At 44.9% G+C, this 18,824-nt stretch overlaps 3 protein-coding genes across 3 annotated transcripts; 1 reads left to right on the forward strand and 2 right to left on the reverse strand.

Moving 5' to 3' along the window:
• Nucleotides 1–885: 885 nt before the first annotated feature.
• Nucleotides 886–5,456, reverse strand: foxa3 (forkhead box A3). Its single transcript, XM_030439447.1, has 2 exons — nucleotides 5,060–5,456; nucleotides 886–3,744 (listed from the first exon to the last, which is right to left on the reverse strand). The coding sequence occupies exons 1-2, from the start codon at nucleotides 5,129–5,131 to the stop codon at nucleotides 2,413–2,415; spliced, it is 1,404 nt and encodes a 467-aa protein (XP_030295307.1). The 5' UTR covers nucleotides 5,132–5,456; the 3' UTR covers nucleotides 886–2,412.
• Nucleotides 5,457–9,721: 4,265 nt separating this feature from the next.
• On the reverse strand, nucleotides 9,722–14,622 carry irf2bp1 (interferon regulatory factor 2 binding protein 1). The gene is made up of 3 exons (XM_030399936.1): nucleotides 13,296–14,622; nucleotides 12,708–13,053; nucleotides 9,722–12,498 (listed from the first exon to the last, which is right to left on the reverse strand). Exons 1-2 carry the CDS (start codon nucleotides 14,309–14,311, stop codon nucleotides 12,747–12,749), a joined length of 1,323 nt encoding a protein of 440 aa, XP_030255796.1. The 5' UTR covers nucleotides 14,312–14,622; the 3' UTR covers nucleotides 9,722–12,498; nucleotides 12,708–12,746.
• A 54-nt stretch (nucleotides 14,623–14,676) lies between these two features.
• polr1g (RNA polymerase I subunit G) lies at nucleotides 14,677–18,374 on the forward strand. The gene is made up of 3 exons (XM_030399951.1): nucleotides 14,677–14,929; nucleotides 15,425–15,569; nucleotides 16,946–18,374. The coding sequence occupies exons 1-3, from the start codon at nucleotides 14,845–14,847 to the stop codon at nucleotides 17,760–17,762; spliced, it is 1,047 nt and encodes a 348-aa protein (XP_030255811.1). The 5' UTR covers nucleotides 14,677–14,844; the 3' UTR covers nucleotides 17,763–18,374.
• The last annotated feature ends 450 nt before the right edge of the window (nucleotides 18,375–18,824 follow it).

The following is an 18,824-nucleotide window of genomic DNA, read 5'->3' on the forward strand; positions in this document are numbered from 1 at the left end:
TTTGAGGCTCTCAGTGTGATCCAGCCGTGTTTAGTCTACCAGTCCGACATGTCACACACCACAGTCATTTGGTCGGGAGCTGTTTCAACAAGACGCTGCTATTCCTGCAGCAGCGGCTCGTCGGCCAGGTGAAAAAAAAAAGAGTCGCGATTGATTGATTAACGAGGCATCGAGGTCCCATCAGATGTGCGGCACGATCTACAAACTTACAGCTGTCTCATTTGAACAAGATTCATTCGTTGTTGCAGCATCGGTTTCGCACACTTTTAAAAAGTATTTGCTGCAAATTATGTCTAGAAAAACGACCAAATCTTGCAAAGCTGACAATTTGTCATCGACTCAGCCCCGGTGCTGATGGACGTCAAGTTGAAGTTTTGTTGTCCACAAAACTTTTCTGGAGCTTCGCAGCAAAACAACGTTGCGGCATGCTCGCAAACGACTGAAGCGACAGGCCGAGCGCTAACACTTTTAGCTTGGCAGCTGCAGCGAGGTGTTCGACTTTAAAAGGGAGCAAATAATATCTACACAAATCCAGTTGGGATTCAAGGACTTCAGGAGACTTTAGCTGGAGAATTAAGCTGGACGAGCTGTATGGAGCTCCGAAATGATTTTTTTTGGTTGTTGTTTTTAAAACAAGTCCACGTCTACTTCAGTTGTTGCTTGTTGTGAAGCTCCAAAAAATGTTTGGTGGACTAAGAAACTGACTTTTCACTTTTTTTCACTTCTTTTTAAAGTTTTTGTGTATTTCTAGAAACAACAGACAGGCTGTCCGAGCGAAATAATAATGATTTTACCACTAACTTGTGTTCGACTTGTGTTCACACTGGCGACAAACACTTCCCGTGTAACATCGACTGGAAAAGAAAAACAAGTGCACCGTTTCTCCCCACATTTTTTGCCTTTTTAATAAGAAAAATGAAACATGAATCATTTTAATCACATTTAGACCAACAGAAAAACAACAACAACAACAAAAAAAAAAAAAACAATATATTATATCAGCACACTTTCAAAGTCTGAAAAGCAACGTAGCTTAAATAAAAGACATTTTCTCTTGGAAACTAAAAGGAGCTCCGCAGAGGACATGACGTGACCTGAAACTTCTGCGTCCTCCGCTCGCTATCGGAAAAAAATCCTTCAGTAGATCGTCGATACATTGATCTCTGATCAGATCAGCAGTCGGTTGAAGAAAAAAAAGGCACTTTTTCAGTTGACACCCTTTGACATTGTGATCCCATTGAGCTGATGCATTGACAGTGAGGGGGGGGGGGGGGGGGGGCGTTCTGAGCATTGTTGTAACACACACACTATCAGCCCACCTGGCCAGTGGGAGCGCCATAGTGCAAAGTACTGTATGTAAATCCTCCCATAGTGCATCTCTCCTCCCCTCCACTGTTTTAGTAACTGACCGAACTCCCCCGTGCACCTCACCAGCTGCTATTCAAAGTGTCACAGTCTGTCGAGGCGCGTCTGGTTTGCACGCTCTCGTATAGGTAACTACAGACGACGAATGTTGGAAATGAAAAACATAAACAACACGTGTTTTTTTTTGTTTGTTTTTTTTTTAAGTTTTTACCACAGTTACTTCGCCTCTTTTTCCCCCGTGGCTGCAGAAGTCTTATTTAAACTTTCTGTCTCCTCCCGCGAGGACAAAAATGGCTTTTTTTTTTTTTTCTTCATATAAACCTACAAAAACAAAAAAAAGTTTGAAAGTACAGACTTCATGAGCTACATTTTACATAGACGGACGCCTGATCTGACAGAAATGATGGACGTGGTGTGAAATGCTGTAACGCGCAGAAAAATATCTCTCCTGCCGCAGTAACACCTGCCTGAAGCAGTAACCTGAAACTCGCCTCCTCTCCTCCATCTTTGGATTAAAAAAAAACAAAAAAAAAACAAACTCACATTGGGGTTGTAACTGGTCGACAGAGCGCTATACAAGATATATTAAAATTTATTCCCTTCATAAATAAAATGCAAATATCCTTTTCCCCCCGCATTACCTCTATTTACATTTTGTACAGAGCCAATTTCACCACGTGCAGTTTCTCCTGCGACACACGGACGAGTCAGACGTCTTCATCCGTTAAGACCTCTGACTGTCCGGCTTCACTCTTCTGTCCTCCATGTAACCGACCGCTCTCCACGCTCCAAAAGAAAAAAAAACAAAAACAGTTCTTTGGCCCCTCGACCACGGCAGCCATTTTAGATGTGAGTCTCTTCCAAGGCCGCTGGACGAGAGCCAGAGAGGGAGAGAGGGAGAGAGAGAGAGAGAAAGAGGAAGATAAAGAGAGCTCGCGTGTCCATTTTAGAAAAGGGCAGAGAGGCAGAGAGGAAGAGAAGTCTCCATCTTGGCTCACCTCTACAGACAGGTGTGTGTGTGTGTGTGTGTGTGTGCGAGCGTCCATATTAGGAGGCGTTGAGCACCGAGCGGCTGTACAGAGTTTGGTAGTAAGCGCCTGAGTCCATGCTGGTCGGCCCCGGGCTGTCGTAGATCTGCTTGGCTCCCACAGGAGAGGTGCCGGTGTAGCTGTTGTAGGCCATCACCTGGTCCTGGTAGGACTTGAGGTCCATCTTCTGCTCGTTGGACATGAGGTTGGTGATGGAGAACGGGTGGTTGAAGTTGTAGTGGGGGTCCAGGGACTTGAGAGCATCGTTCTGTAGGTCCATGTGGTGCTGCATGGTGCTGGGCAGGAGGTGGGTGCTGCCCACTAAGGACTGGGAGTGGAGGAGGTTGGAGGAGGTGGAGGAGGTGGCGGAGAGGGACAGAGAGGATTGAGGGATGGAGGAGGAGGTGGAGGAGGAAGGTGGCAGGGAGACAGGTGGGCTGTGGAGGTGTGAGGAGGACAGCGGAGGGCAGTCTAGTGGAACCAGGGAGTTTCGGGGATGCGGCTGGTCGTCGGAGGAGCCCGGGTGGGAGTTGTCTGAGTGGGCGGAGTCGGCTCCCTCTGAGCCTCCGGTGGGGCTGTGGTCCTCTGACAGGTGATCTCCACCGTGGCCTCCTTTCCCTGAGCCCTCCTGGCTCTTGCCTCCTCTCTTGGCCATCTTGTCCTCGATCTTGAAGCGTTTCTGGCGCCTCAGGTAGCAGCCGTTCTCGAACATGTTGCCTGACTGCGGGTGCAGAGTCCAGTAGGAGCCTTTGCCCGGCTTGTCCGGTGAGCGAGCCACCTTCACGAAGCAGTCGTTGAAGGACAGCGAGTGGCGGATGGAGTTCTGCCAGCGCTGCTGGTTCTCACGGTAGTAGGGGAACAGGTCCATGATCCACTGGTAGATCTCGTTCAGGGTGAGCATCTTGCTGCCACTCTGCTGGATCGCCATGGTGATGAGGGAGATGTAGGAGTATGGCGGCTTGGCGTGGGTCAGGGAGCGTCTGTAGGGCTTCGGGGGCATATCCTTGGGCCCGGCCCGGCTCAGGGAAGCAGTGTTGGGGTACCCCAGCTGGCTCATGGACTGGCCCATGCTCTGGTAGTGGGGCAGGGAGCTGAGGGAGCCCGGAGCAGCGGGGCCCAGCTGGGACAGAGGGGCCGAGCTGAGGGACGAGGCCACCGGGGAGAGGGACATGTGGCCGGGCCCGGAGCCCATGGAGGCCAGAGGGGAGCCGCTGAGGCTGGAGCTCGGGTACGCCATGTTCATGCCTGCAGGGGAGGCGGTGGCTGGATTCAAGTTGATGTAGCTGTTGATGGTGCCCATGGAGCCCATGGAGCCCAGACCAGAGTTCATGGTGCTGGGAGAGGAATACATCTGGAGGAACAGAACAACATCCGGTTAGAGGACAGATCAGCTGAGTGTAATCATGAAACACAATTAACTAATCTTTTTATTTTAACATCCAGAAAACAGACGGCACGAAACAATCTGTAGATTTAAACAGATATTAAACTACATTTCTGCTCTGAAGAAGGTGTTTGAATGTGAGAGCGAGGCGGTTTCAGTCTCCGCTTTAAAAGTGACTTCTTATCAATGCACAATGAAGCCCTCAGTGCGCGGAGAGGACATGGATTTCACACAGAGATGTTAACCTGAAAATGCGTAAAAAGCGCGTCACGGTGCCTCTCGGTTCAGACGGCCTCCTCCCGCGTCCGTGGAAAAAACAACTCAACCAAACGTTCAACCTCTAAACTCAGCTTTTATTTCTCTTAAAGATGATTAATACCTTTTTTTTCCCTCCCCCCAAATAATTTGTGTTTAATCTTTTTGTCTTTTTTTTTTTTTGTAGAAAAATATTAAATAAAGGAGAAAACAGAGAGAAGATGTCGCTCACTGGCCGCTGCTTAAATATTATCAGACTCTTTCTTCTTCTCGGTAATCTGATCAGGTCGAGGCTGAGGTGAGAACGAAGCTGCTGATGGAATTAAGCCTTAATTGAATTAGCGAAGAAGAAAAAAGTCTTGTTACATTTACACCTGAATCGTCGCGACACTCGAGCGGCTGCGGGAGCGACACAAAAGGAGGACGAGAACTGTTGGTGAGCGAGTAACTTTTAATGAATATTTCCCAGAGGAACATTTCGGTTACGACGCTGCGGGGATCGAATTGTCAGTAAATTATAAATGAATAATCGAAATAATGATTTTGTGGCTCGTCAGAATTAAACTCGCTATTTTTTTTCTTTCTTTTGTTTTAAAGGCCTGATAATAAAAAAAAAGGCCTCGTGTTTTAATTATACAAAATCGTGTTGTATTAATTATTTTTAGTGCTTTAAAATAAAGTATTGATCTCCTGATGGTGTTTTTTTTTATATTCCTGAATCAACGCGCATTAATACTCCATCATATTAAAGTTATTTCAATTCTTATGGGACTTTTTTTAATTTCTCAGTGTCAGTTGAAGATTTTAAAGTAACATTATTATGATATTATTTTGTATTTTATCGCAGGATTACAGCCGTTTAGAGTTTAGAGCTGGAACTGCGCGTCAGTAAATTCCTGTCTGCTGTTTTTTTTTTTTTTCACTTCCAGAAACCCTCTTGAGTTTCTCCCCGCTGCTCCCCGACATGAGGACATTAACACAGTTTGATGGATTAATCGTTATTTCTGGTGTGCGCTCGGCTCTTTACCTCGCTGGCCTCGCTGTAGAAAGTATTCCACTCTGGTAGATCATGGGCTTCCATCTTCACAGAGCTCAACATCCCCAACACAATCTCTTTTGGAGGAGAAACACTTCACCGGACGTCTTGGTAGCAAAAAAAAAATAAATATTAAAATCCTTCGTAACGCTGGAAGTTTTCTGGAAAAATCCAAACAGAGAGTTGTCTCCTTTTTTTTGTTGTTGTTGATGGATGCGACGCTGCTCCTGGGAATATCAAGTCAATATTTCTTATTTGTCAGTCATCCATTGTTTCATAACCTTTATCTTGTTATGGCTCAGCAGATGTTCACTTCTTCTTCTCCTTCTTCTTCTTCTTCTTTTCCTGGCCCGTGTTTGTCAGCCCGGGACGCAGCGTGCGGCAGGCGGAGGTGCAGCGCGCAGATTCAGTGAAGAAACCTGCGTCCGCGTCCTCCGCTTATAAGGTGCCGGCGGGTCCCGCCCAGATCCTGACATTTGAATACCGTCAGGATCCAGGAAGGGCCCCGCAAAAAGGCCGATGTGGCCCCCTGGCGTGCTGTATATTGGCCCGGCGGCTACAACGGGGCCACCCGGACGAAAAAAACCGTCCCATAATCCTCCAGCGACAGAACTGAGTGGATTTCTTCTAATGCGGCAGTGAAGTTCATACTGTAAAGGTGTTAATGTGGTCAGGGGTTAATTATTAAAACGGGTTATGATAGAATTTGTTTGTTCTAAAAAGACAGATGAAATGTGATCATGTGGCTTCAGTTCAAAAACAACAAATGTCTTTAAAATGTCTCAGTTTATAAATCAAGTTGAAATACGTTAAATATTTAATATTTAATTTAGTAAAAACTGCTTTTATTGGGGCGATGAGACAGTTTTGTGTGTGTGTGTGTGTGTGTGTGTGTGTGTGTGTGTGTGTGTGTGTGTGTGTTGAAGGGCGTGAGAATCGTTAATTCCCTCGGCTATCACTTCTCTGGGGGGCATGAACCCTTTAACACATTCCCCGAGCAGCTTAATTGTGGCAACCGCCGAACTGATTTCAGATTCTGGGCTCTGATAGTCAAATATTCTCCTGATTGGCATGAAGAAATAAACAAATCACGAGGGGTTAGGAAAATATTTGAAGGTAATCAGAGATCCAATCAGAGAGAAAACATCAGGCCTGAACAGCAACATCACATCAGAAACGCGGTGCTTGTTCGTGCGTAAAGGTAAAACTCCTCCAGTGCGCATTCTGTGCGTAAAACTGAACCCGCGTCGCCTGGGAACTTATTCTTTCCTTCAAAAGAGGCATCGAGACGCGCCGCCAGCAGAGAAATACAATAAATAATGTGATCCCGGTGTGATGCATGAGGCCTGAGGACTCCTGTGTTGTGGAATACACATCGGCCTGGCAGCAGACGGAGGCCCGTGAATGTCAATGCCTCGGCCTAATGGCCGGTCAATGGAGATGTAATTGATGCGCAGGCGGGAGGTCGCCGGGATTAGACTGTGAGAAAAACAAAAAAAAAGAAGAAGAAATAACAGGAAAGTCTGAGCAGAAATATGGAGACACGTTGGAGGATAAAAGATCAGATTGAACGCGTGTGACGGATCCACCTGGTTGGCTGCGGGGCCTCTGGAGACTTCGCTGCGTCCCTTTTAAGGTTTCTCTTAATATTCACCCTGACGTGACGAGGCAGCCGTCGTGTTTCTCATCCTGATGTTCCAGCTGCAGCTCAGACTCTCTGCGGGCCGTCAGCCGTGAACACTCAGCGATTATCGCCTGTTTGTCAGCTCACACCTCCGCGTCTGTAATGATATAATTAAGCCCGGCAGAGAGGAGCGTCTTCATCCGGACGGTCATATGTCTGTATTAATAAATGACGTCATCTCTGACCTCCAGCAGGTAAATTCATCGATCCTGTCTGCAGTGATGTATCCCAGAAAGTACCTCAGAGTCACACTCGAGTAAAAGTAAAGATATTGTGTTTAAATTTTACTTGAATAATAGTACTTAGTTACCTTCCAGCGGTGACACATCAGAGCGAAAGTAGAACATTTTTAATTACTTTATTTGACGGTTTCCAATAATCAGAAAATAAAAAAATAAAACCTAAATGTAAATATATTTTACTTGTGATTTATTTATTGACAGAAAATCACTTTGGACTCTTAAAGTGAATGTGATTTCAGATAATTTCAGACTTTTACTAATCGTGGGTGATTTTTTTCACTTTGTACCAAAGTAATATTTCACCAAGATATCGTTACCTTTACTCAAGTATGACGTACAGTCTGGGTACTCTGTACAATAAGGAACCAAGAGGTCTTCACCCCCAAACCTCCTCCAGAGAGTTTTACTTGTATGAATCAAAGAGGATTAATAAAACGATACTTTTCGTTCCATCAGTAACTTTGATTACTTTATCTATATTTGTTTCTGTTTTTACGTGTCAGTGCAGAGCTGAGGGTCAGACAGCACAGTCATGATGCTTTAAACAAAATCAAACCCCCCAAAATTCATCTTCAATAAATCAGAAATCATTGTTGTTTTCATACTTGGTTTCTTCTGCTTCCTGGAGCTGCTTTTATTCATTTATCTCACACAGTTTTTGTCCGAGCTCCGTGACGAGCTCTGGATTTTTGGCCATGACGCACCGAGCCTCCAGCCTGCGTCTTAATACGCATCTTGGATTGGTGTAATGCTCCTTTAAGGTCCCATCTTTCTCCCCAACACACATTTAGTCACATCCTCTCTCTGCGGGCCGCTTTTCTCTCCAGCAGGCCCTCCACCGTCCATTAACACCTCTATAATTGGTTTAACAATGGCTGTAATGAGCGGACACTAATGGAGGAAGCGACACATCGGCCTGCCGGGACGGCGGGGAGGAGGAACGAGACGCCCCCCTCCTCCTCCTCCTCCTCCTCCCTCTGCTCTTCTTCATGATATAACTGAGCAGCTTCATCAGTAAGTTAATCAGCCGCGTCTATATAATAAAACATGTTCTCCTGCAGTCGAGGCTGTTGAAGTTTTAAAGCGTGAACGACTCGTTCAGACTCTGCAGGCTGTAATCTGATTACAGGTGATGAAGAGTGTAATCCAGACTGTGCAGGACACTCAGGTACACAGCGCCACCTGGTGGCCACTGACAGACACAGACGAGCTCCCGTAGCAGATAAAATACAGTCTTTAAATATCATAAACATCAGATTATAGTTTGTTAACAGTGAAAATACTTTAACTAAAAGTGAATTAAATAAAAAAAAATCAATGTATTAATGACGGTTATTGTAAAGCATTAGAGCCTGGATTGTTTTAGCTTCTTTTAAACTGAGCAAAAATCAGAGCTGGAATGTAACTGAGTACATTTACTCAAGTACTGCATTCAGGGTTCATACACATTTTTCAAGGTCAAATCCAAGCACTTTTCAAGCACTTTTAAGGGCCATTTACAAAATTTTCCAGCACCTTATCGCCGGGGTAAAATACATATCTACAGGAATATACTCATGATTTTTTTTTTCACTTTTTATCACAATTATGTACATTGTATTACGCTGTCAACATCTAAAATGGTGTTTCATAATAGCAAAAACTTTAGAAATTAAAGGAGAACACAAAGTTTTAACCAAAAAAAGGGAAGCCACTTGGCGTTCTTCAGGTACACTTTCACTGGGACAAAGAGAGAGCTGAGAGCACCCTGTAATTTTCTTTTTTGACAAAAAAAGTTTAATATTGAACGTGTCATCAGTCCAAATTGCATCAAAGTCACCTTTTCCTCAGCCATCCTTCTCTATTGCTACCAGGCTGCATGTGTGAAGATACACACACACACACACACACAGATTTTATTTGTCCTTGTAATAAGCAAATTATCCAGTCTGATCCCAATGTTGCCAAGACACAGAGTTATAATGTCAAGCATTTTCAAGCACTTAAACTAAAATCCAAGCACTTTTCAGTCCTTGAAAATACAACATTGAAATTCAAGCACTTTCAAGGATTTCAAGCACCCGTACGAACCCTGTGCATTGATGTGACATCAGAGGGAGGCGACTTTACTCGACTATTTCTATTCTACGCATCCTCATCCGTCTGCTTCACGACACCTGAGACAAATATACTTTTACTACATCCGACTGCTTCAGTTGCTCTTCAGATTATGGATTAACGTCTCCTCCCTGTCCAGCGAACACCGAGCATCTCCAGATGTGGTGACGCTGACTGTTTGCGATGAACCGTGGGATGAAGTTTTCCTTCGTGTGTTGACAGTATTCTCATCAGCACCGTTCAGGGTTTATTGTGACAGTTTCAATATTCGGTATGAATATTTCTGACTACTCGTTTACACGCTGCCGTTTCTGAGACACCAGAAGCTAAAACAGCTGTTCAATCTTCATGAAGAAGGTTCTTTATTATAAAAAAATTGTTTTATAATCCAATGTGTAAAACCTTTTTTCTTTAACGTGGCGAGAAACTGAAGCTGTCAGATAAATGTAGAGGAGCAGAAAGTGCAACGTTTCCCTTGTGGAGAGGAAGTAGAACGTAGTTTAAAATATATACCGTACTATTGTAACTTTTTTAAAATAATCAATATAATCCCTTAATTCAGGAAGTCTTTCCTCATTAATCAAAGTGTTGAACTTGATTAAGTCTCAAACGCAAGAAATACAACAACAATAACAAGTTTCCATCCCGTTTATTTCTATTTTGTACATGAAGCTGCGATAAAACCAGCAGATCTAAAAATGACACGTGAATGAGAAGAAACTCAACACAGAGGGAGAGAGAGGGTGAGAGAGAAAGAGAGAGAGAGAGAGAGGTGAGGAGAGACCGAAATCAAACAAGGAATGGCCGGCTGACTTTACAAAGGCTTCAGATAAAAGCAAAACGAGCCGTCTGATGGCGATTGAAGGGAAACAGATTCAGGTTAATCTTTGACTAGACAATAAAAAAAAGCCATTGCACTCCGACTTCCCCTGAGGTTCCCAGACACACGGACAGACGGTAAACATTTTAAAAAAAGGCACTTAACAAGGGATTGCATGATATATCAGTGCATATTCAACTCAAATTCCACTTCTTCAGAGATATTTCTCTTCAACAGAGCCGATCTGTGGTCTGTTGTCTCAGTACAGAAGGCCTGAATGAGCAGAACTTTACGCGTCGTACAGTCGACCGCGCGGGCCTGTAAACTGCGACGGCTCGATGAGGAGAACCAGCCGAGACCCGGCCGAGAAATATAGCAATTTATATTTTCTCCATTAAACATTTACATCCAGAAACATCAGTTTGGGCATAGAATTACCTTTGGTTTGTCTGTGCTTCAGTACTGATGAGTACAAACTGCACGGAAAGAGAGAATGCACCAAAAAACTCATTCGTCGTCCCGCTGGATTGTTCAAATGAATTCCCTGCTCACTCCCTCAGACAGCGAGGTCGTTTTCCTTTAAATCAATTTCAAAACCAAAAATGTAACTTGTAAAAGCGTCACATGATATGAAGGTTGACTTGTCTCTCGTTTAGTGCGATTCATTAATAATATTAAACCTTTCAGGGTTTCGGGAGAACGTTTCTGCTTTTTGGTGGATTCTCGCTTCAAGAAACAAAAAGGTTTGAGAAATGATGAGCAATCGTTTTTTTTTTTAAACTGTTGCATATACTATGACGAAGGATTGCACGTACATACTATTATAGATCTATAGAGTATATAACATTGAACATTCTAGTATAAAATATAGTCCTAGGCCTATCAATAGATATCTTTTCATATACATTCGGGGTAAAGCGTAGGCTGGGCTGGATCTTGTATGAAAGCAACATTTAAATACAGTCAGACACAGAGAGTGTCTGCGGCTGGTCGACAGATGAACTCGTTTCTACACAGCAAACATTCTCTTTTCTCTGAGTCAAAGTCAACTTTATTTAAACTCAGTGACTTGTCGCTACTGGCATTCTGTCCTAAACTCATGTTGGTTGAAAAAAAAAAAAAAAATACGATCGTGTACCAGGACTAGGGCTGCAACTACCAATCTTCATTTAGATAAATCTGTCGATCGTTTACTCGATTGACTGTTTGGTCTACAAAATATCAGTGTTTCCCAAAAGCCCCAAGATGACGTCCTCAAATGTCTTGTTTTGTCCACAACCCAAAGAGATTCAGTTTACTGCCACAGAGGAGGAAAGAAACCAGAACATAAGAAATAACTCAAAACGATTAATCAATTGTCAAAATGTTTGGCGATTAATTTCATAGTTGACAACTAATCGATCTATCCAGGACGTGAATTCAGTTACAAAACAATAAAAAAAACAATCTGTAGTTAAATTTAAGGTAAAGTTTGTCATCTTAACTGTCAATTTCATGTCAGTTTTTAATTAACTGTATTTGTAAAAAGCACAAATATTTCATTCAGACGAAGAACAGACAGACAGTCACTTTATCTGACCTCCTGCTGGCCGACAGTCCGCTCATCAATAAAAAGAAGATGCAGGATTTCATGGCTACTGTTTCACTATTTCAACATTTGCGGTGTGCAGGATTTTGTCAAAACAAGCTGTAGTGCTCTCCTGTGCTAACACAACACAAGGTGTACCGTCACAAACGACACTGAACTGTGGCTACTTTCTGTGAGTTTGAGCAGAGTCATTAAAAAACAACAGATATCCTCATATCAGGTCTGCTAACAAGCTAACATTAGCAAATACTATTATTGCAAATTACATATTAATACACGTGTGGCCATAGAGACATTTTGGTGGCCCTGTTGGCACAATTTTTAAATTAAGGTGCATATACTTTTTGTGGATTACAGCATTTTTCGTATCATTGTAATGGTGCTGTGAGTTTTTGTTTGTAGAAAAGAAACGATCTTGTTGCTGCAGCCCATTTATTTCCAGCTGCTAACAGAAGCTAGCTGGCAGTGCTAATCTGGGCTTCATCAGTTGCTTCAGTTGGTCACAACCAATGTTAACTGTACAGAAAGTAGCCAGAGTTCAGCTGCTGATTGGCCCCAACAGTACGTGATGAAGGTCATGTTAATATGTACGGTCTGATACATCAGTCTGTGTTGGGAAGTTGTGCCATTATTTCACAAATGTCTCTGCTGCTTGCTGGATGGAGGCAGGTTTGTTTTCCACAGCTGGTGAAGTTGAGCTCACAATGCACAGGATGCACTGAGGGGTTTAATGTGACTGATGTATTGTAACTATAGGAATTAACTCAAAAGTGGGCAAAAGTCAAACTTGGCGTAAAAAAAAGTTTGAACGTAATAATGACAATGTGTGAAGGTAGTCTTAGGTGATATCACGCAAAGGTCTCATAATGTTGATAGGATCGGGTGGTGAGTAGGTGGAGTTAAGACCTGTGCACTGGAGGTTAACTGAACTGTGTCACTTCTCTTCTGGATCTCTCAGCGGTCCAGTGCAGACATCTCCTTCTGGTGTGTGATACAACTCTGTGGCAACAAGAAGTAAACAAATTAACAACATGAAATTAAGCAGAATAAATGATTAGTATGAATAAAATCCTGAATACACACTCAGAACCTGAAGCTGTGAAGTTTGACAAATGTGTTACTTGAGGAAAGAGTAAACTAATTAGGTGCCTTCTTATAAAACGCTGCCACACTTCAGACTCCAGGTGCTGAGCTGTCTGTGGACCTGCCTGTTGCTGTGTTGGGTCCTGGTTTCCATGAAGTCACCATCACGTCTCCCTCTCTTTCTTGACGGTGACGTCTCCACCTCCGGCTCCAGCGCCGCTGGATGATCCACTCCCGGCTCCAGACGCACCTGCAGCTCCCGGCCCGGGTCCGGTCCCAGCTCCTGATGCAGCAGCCGACGGAGCTCCTGCTCCACCGTTGCCCAGTATGGTGGAGACTTCTCCCTGCATGAAGGCCCAAGGGGGGCTGTTGGGAGAGTTATCCAGCGGACAGCGCTCTCCACTCGGACAGTACACCTCTCCGTCACCCCGCCGACCCTGGATGTACACTCTGGTGCAGGGGAAGCAGAACCTAAATGTGGTGGAGGTAGAGAAGACGAGTTGTTATAACTTCCAGTGAGATAACTTTTCAAATGAAATAAAGAATAAAAATCACCAACCTATTATTCTTTTTAAGTAACTTAAAGCAAATGACTACAGTCTGAAGCACAGGCTTAAAATACTTTGTTGAACTACAATAAATATTAATATTCAATTTATTGAAACTGAAGAATGAATGTTTTTACTCAAACAAGAAGAAGCAAACACACAAACCTGTGTCCTGGCACTGATGGACACTGAACAAAGTGTGTGTCTTCCAGCCTCTCGTGACACAAGGTGCAGGACAGAGTGTTTCCCGTTGAATGAGCGTTGTTGGCAGATGCTGATCCCAGCTCAGAGGCTCCACTGTGGGGTAACGCTGCAGCAGCGGTGGCCCCCTCGGCTGAGGTGCTGGATCCCAGGGGCTCCCCTCCGGATCTGGAGGCTAGGGGGCGCGGCTGCCTGGCTGGAGATGAGGCCGGCTTGGGGCTGGTCTGACTCACTCCTCCGGCCATGGACGAGGATGAGGAGGGGAGACCTGAACTCTTGCTGGCGCTGCTGCCGGCCACAGCAGTGTGGATCTGTGACTGTATCTTGGGCTGGTTCTGGGACGAACTGAGCTCTCGCTCCAGCTCCGGAGTGATGAAGGGGGCTATCCCCATCCCTATCCCCAGCTGTCTGCGGTTAATCTCGGCCAGCACCGTGCCAGGGAAGATCATGGAGCTGCTCATGGGGGCTGTCCTGGCTGTAAGACCCGCCGGCATGCCTGCAAGCAGCCCATGGGGGATCCCTGCAATACTCTGAGTCACTAGACTTGGAGGGATGGCAGCAGCCAGCATGGGTCTCCGGCTGCCGCTCGGGCTCTGGCGGTTCACTTCTTGAGGCGGCTGCCCGTCACGGTGCAATCCGTTCGGCGGAACGCGAATAGCTGACCCGGTACTTTCTCCTCTTCCTCCCCTTTCGAAGCGGTCGCTGTGCGGCCTGCCTCCGTCTGCCGCCGCCTCTCCTCTGCCAGATGTGCCGTGCTTGTTGGGAGAGGGACCCGGTGACCTGACGTTACCATCCTGCATCCCGTGAGTTCGTTTCAGCTGTCGGGCGCTCGCTATCAGGAATTCAATCTGATTCGCTCCCTCGTAGTTGACGCAGCCTCGGCAGACCACCTCACTGAAGTCCCACACCACAGTCCAGGGCATCTTCGGCAGGTCGCACAGGTAGCACCACTGGCGCCGGGACGAGGAAGGGGACGACATGGCTGGCTAACAAGCTAGCTAACCTGAGCGGGTTCAACGAGCCAGCTAGTTTGCTAACGTGCTAACACACGTTAGCTCGTTAACCTATTTATGTTTGACAGGTGCACGCCCCGTCTTTACGAAACTCTTTCTGCTTCAACGGGCTTCAGACCGCTTTACAACCATGTTAAACATTCTACACATATAGAATCAGATCAACTTTTTAAGTTGTTTTCGCTCTTTTTGTCTTATGTTTGTTTTGTTTACCCACTTCGGCCTGTTCTTCACTGCTGTCAACTGCTTCCCAGACGGACGCTGGAACGTTACGTAACCTTTCGAGGTGCATTGTGGGTGTTCGAGTTTCTCACCCGATTGGCGTCATCACAAAGCTTGCCCGCTGTGTCTGGTTTTGGAACTACAACCCGAACGGAAGTGAAGTAATGAACGGTCGCAGATCATTGACGTCATCACATGTGCGTCCTCCACTGTAGCCATGCGTTTTGAGCGAGAACACTTTTAATTTGAGCACTTTGTGGTTATTTTTTAACGTAAATATGCCGAGAGACGTGTCGTCTTCATCGAGCGAAGATGAAGCAGACTCTCCTGCTCAGAAATCACCTGTAAAGCAAAAGGAAAGCGGTAAGTTCACACACACAGAGTGGAACAGAGCTGCTGTTGGGCTGCTAACACACAGATAGTTGAGTTAGAACAGATCCATGAAGCCAGGCTCACTCAGAAATACAAAACAATTCTTCTCATTATTGTTTTTCTTCACGGTTAACACCTTTATTTTTACATTTTGACTTGTAGAAACAGAAGAAAGTATTGTCTTGGGCTATAAGCCAACATATACTTTAGTAAAAAGTGTATAATTAATGACTCAAAATGTGTTTGTGTGTCATCCAGTATTAAAGCCAAGGAGAGTTAATGTTAAAATCCAACCAGACATTAAAATGTACACAGTCTGACACTATTGCAATAATGGAGGATGCTCATAGAGGCATGATACAGTAAATAAAAACTTAGCACACACACGTTTTATTCAGGCGTTCTTCCTCTGGGCTGCTCTTCTGTTCTGACATGCTGTGATACTTTATTGATGTAATGCTGAAGGCCTGTTGTTTGGACCCACAGGTGAGAAGAGCACCAGGTACCAGTGTCCTGCTGACTTTGTGTCTTTCAGCCACAAACCCTGCAGCAGCACTCTGACAGAGAGTCTGAAGAACAGCCAGAACGAGTTGTGGCTCATTAAAGCTCCGGGCAGCTTCGACCCAGAATGGTGGGTACGATCTTCAGAAAGTCTTTACAGGCGGTTTTTGACAATCTGCTGAACATAATACTGCTTCAGCTTAATCCCTTAAACAGAACAATAAACCTGTTTTGATGTCCTTGCAAGGATTCACATCACAAAAAGTTCTACTGGATCTCTCCAAATTTACAGGCTGCTTTAATTGTCCCAATAAATTAAAGTTAGCCGATATAACATTTACAGAAGAGAAGACAACGTGGCTGAAAGTCACAATGACTGAATAATGGTGAATGTTAAAAAGAAGCACAATAATAGTAATAGACTCATTAATGTCCGTTACACAGCGATGCCTTTTTAAAGCTAATGATAGCATCATTTATCATAAGCTAGTTGTTATACCAGGCTGTGTTAGCTCATGTTACTGACTTTTTAAATCAGAAATGATGCGTTAAACTCGTCATGAATGCAACTTGAAGACTATGACATTTCCTCTTTTTAAAGTTACACAGATTTACCCCAAAGTGATTTTTGTGGCAGAGCTAAAACAAACTCAACATGAGTTAAGTGACAGTTAGACCTGCTGCCATTAGTTGATTCATCATTAAGTATTTTTTTTTTGAATTGAGAAAACATTTCAGTCATCTTTAAAGCAAAAACGTGTCAAACATTTGCTGGTTTCAGCTTCTTAAATGTGAGAGTTTGCTGCTTTTTTTTTTGTCACTTACGACAGTTAATGAAGAGTGTTTGGGTTTTAAACTGTTTGATAGACAACAGAAGCACTTTGAAGGTGACATTTTTGGTTTGGGGCAATTGTGATGAGCATTTTCCCAATTTTTTGACATTTTATAAACTAAATAATGAGTCTTGAAAATAGGGTTGCAGACTTAGTGCAACTGTTTGAAAATTGAAGGTTTTCCTGCTGTGTACGTTTTCTCATGCATGTAATTAAATTCTATCAAGTTAGCGTTGTTCAAAAAAGATGTATTTCATGCTACGTGTCATATCTGACAGGATATTATATCTAGTGAAATTAAAATATGTTCTGTTTAATCCAAGAAATCAATTTTATTCCTTTTAGGGCCTCATTCATAATAACATTGTAATACCGCGATACTGATCTTTTCTAAAATAGATATTGTATAGTGAAAATCTCATACTGTTGCATTCCATTATTAAAATACTCAGAAGATAAATCAACGATGGACGTAACTGTTGGTTGCAGTGACACTGGGGCACTTTGTGTCTGTTCGGGCCAGCAGGTGGCGCTGCTGGAGACGGGCTTCATGCTGAGCTTTCAGAAAGCTCCCCCCACATTCAGTAGCAGTCTCACAACATGACGTAGTTTGGTGTAAACTTTTCTTGACATGCGTTCTGTGAATGACCCCACCTCTCCTCCCTCCCTCCAGTTTCAGCGGCATGAAGGTTCCCCTCTCAGGTCTGCAGACCCTGAAGGTTCCTGCAGCTGCAGGCGGAGCGAAGACTGGGAGTGGCCATCAGATCTACAGCGTCCTGGGGTCCACCCACGGTACGTCGGAGCTCTGCCTGCTCACCGGCGACAAGCGATCGTCAGATGGCGTGGTGTTCGGCCCCGCCTTCTCGGGCCTGCTGAATGTGTGCGAGAACTACGGAGACAGCAGCACCAACCAGGCCCCTCAGGTCATCCCCGCGGCTCCAGCGCCCTCCATACCGCCGGGGCTCAAACAGAGATTCCACCCCTTCGGCAGCAAGACTCCCACGCTGACCTGCGTGGCAGAGAGTGAGATGGATGGAGCCGCCTTCGGGCCCTCGTCGACAACTCTCCGCCCTCTGGTGGTCAAACGATTCGCAGAAGAAACATGGCAGCCGGAAGGGGAGGAGGAGGAGGAGGAGGAAGGCAGGAAAAAGAAGAAGAAAAAGAAAGAAAAGCGGATAAAGACGGAGCGAGAGGAGTCGTCGGTGTCGGTGGAGGTGAAAGTGGAGCCTGTGACTGAAATACAGGACGACGTGACGATGGAGCTCCCCGTCCGGGAGGCCGACGTCTCGGAGGAGAGGCGGAAGAAGAAGAAGAAAAAGAAGGACAGAGAGCGAGAGGAGGTGGAGGAGGGCGTGGAGCCCAGTGTGAGGGTGAAGGTGGAGCAGGTGACCGTGAAATCTGAACCAGTAGACACTTTGTACGGCGACGTGGCGGAGGGCTCGGCGAAGAAGAAGAAAAAGAAGAAGAAAAGCAAAACTGATGACGACTAGTCCGCCGTCGCTTTTGTTGATTGTGATGTTTTTTTTTGATTTGTTTGTTCATTTTTGACCCTCGTGAACCGTCACAGAGCTGCCACTGCTACTTTACTCCAGATTATTGATCGATTGGATAATGACAGGCCGGCTTTGGCGGGACACGGCATTCAGAAAGTTAATAAGTGGATACTTACGGCGTCTTTAAGGCCAATGTTCCAATCACTGTGAGCTCAGTGAGTGACAGTTTTACACACAAAGAATGCGTGCAGCCGCAGGCCTCCGAGGACACGAGCAACACGAGCGCACAAAGAGAGATTTTCTGTGTTTCCTGCCAGTGTCTTGTCAAGTTGTGGTAGTTTTTTTTTATGGGGTTATATTCCCACTGTGTTGCTGTGTTTGTGTACATATCTACACAACCGGGCGGGTGACGTCGCCGGTTTGGCAGCGGCTTCAGAAAACCGGACGTGATCTAAACGCAGAGTAATGGTTCATTGTCACGTCAAGTTTTCAGTCGTTTCTTTTTCAGGATCTGAGTCACATGGAGAGACTTTTTGTCTCCAGGAAAACACATGTCGCAAAAACAAACTCCAAGAAAGTGATTAAAGGAAATGAATTGAAAAACAAAAACAACATGTTTGTGTTTGTGTCCTGCAGCCGGTCCCGTGCGAGCGTTCCAGCGCAGCGCAGCATTTTTCCCCCCTCGTGCCTTGTTGGAGCGATGATCTCATCCAGCAGGAATGAAGCTCGTGCTGTAACTCAAACTGCCGCTTTTTAAATTGTGCAACATTCGGAGGGTGCACAATTTACAAAGTGCGGTTTTCTAATGAGCTGGAAATAAACAGTTTTTGCTAGAAGTTAAGTCACTGAGGGAGGAAAGAGTTAGAAGAATCAGAAGCTCCGTTTCTACGGACAGGGAAAGTCGTCTGCTCGCTCTGAGGCCTAGCGTGGAAAGTCAGGTGAAGTTTTAAATTATTTCTGGAGCTTCACAGCAAAATAGTGTTGCAGCTTTCTCCTGGACAGCGTAAGTAGATGGGGACTGAAGGGCTGAAGTCTCTGGAGGCCCTGGGATCCCAAACT

The sequence above is a fragment of the Sparus aurata genome, chromosome 2, assembly GCF_900880675.1.
Source record: "Sparus aurata chromosome 2, fSpaAur1.1, whole genome shotgun sequence".
Classification (NCBI taxonomy): domain Eukaryota; kingdom Metazoa; phylum Chordata; class Actinopteri; order Spariformes; family Sparidae; genus Sparus; species Sparus aurata.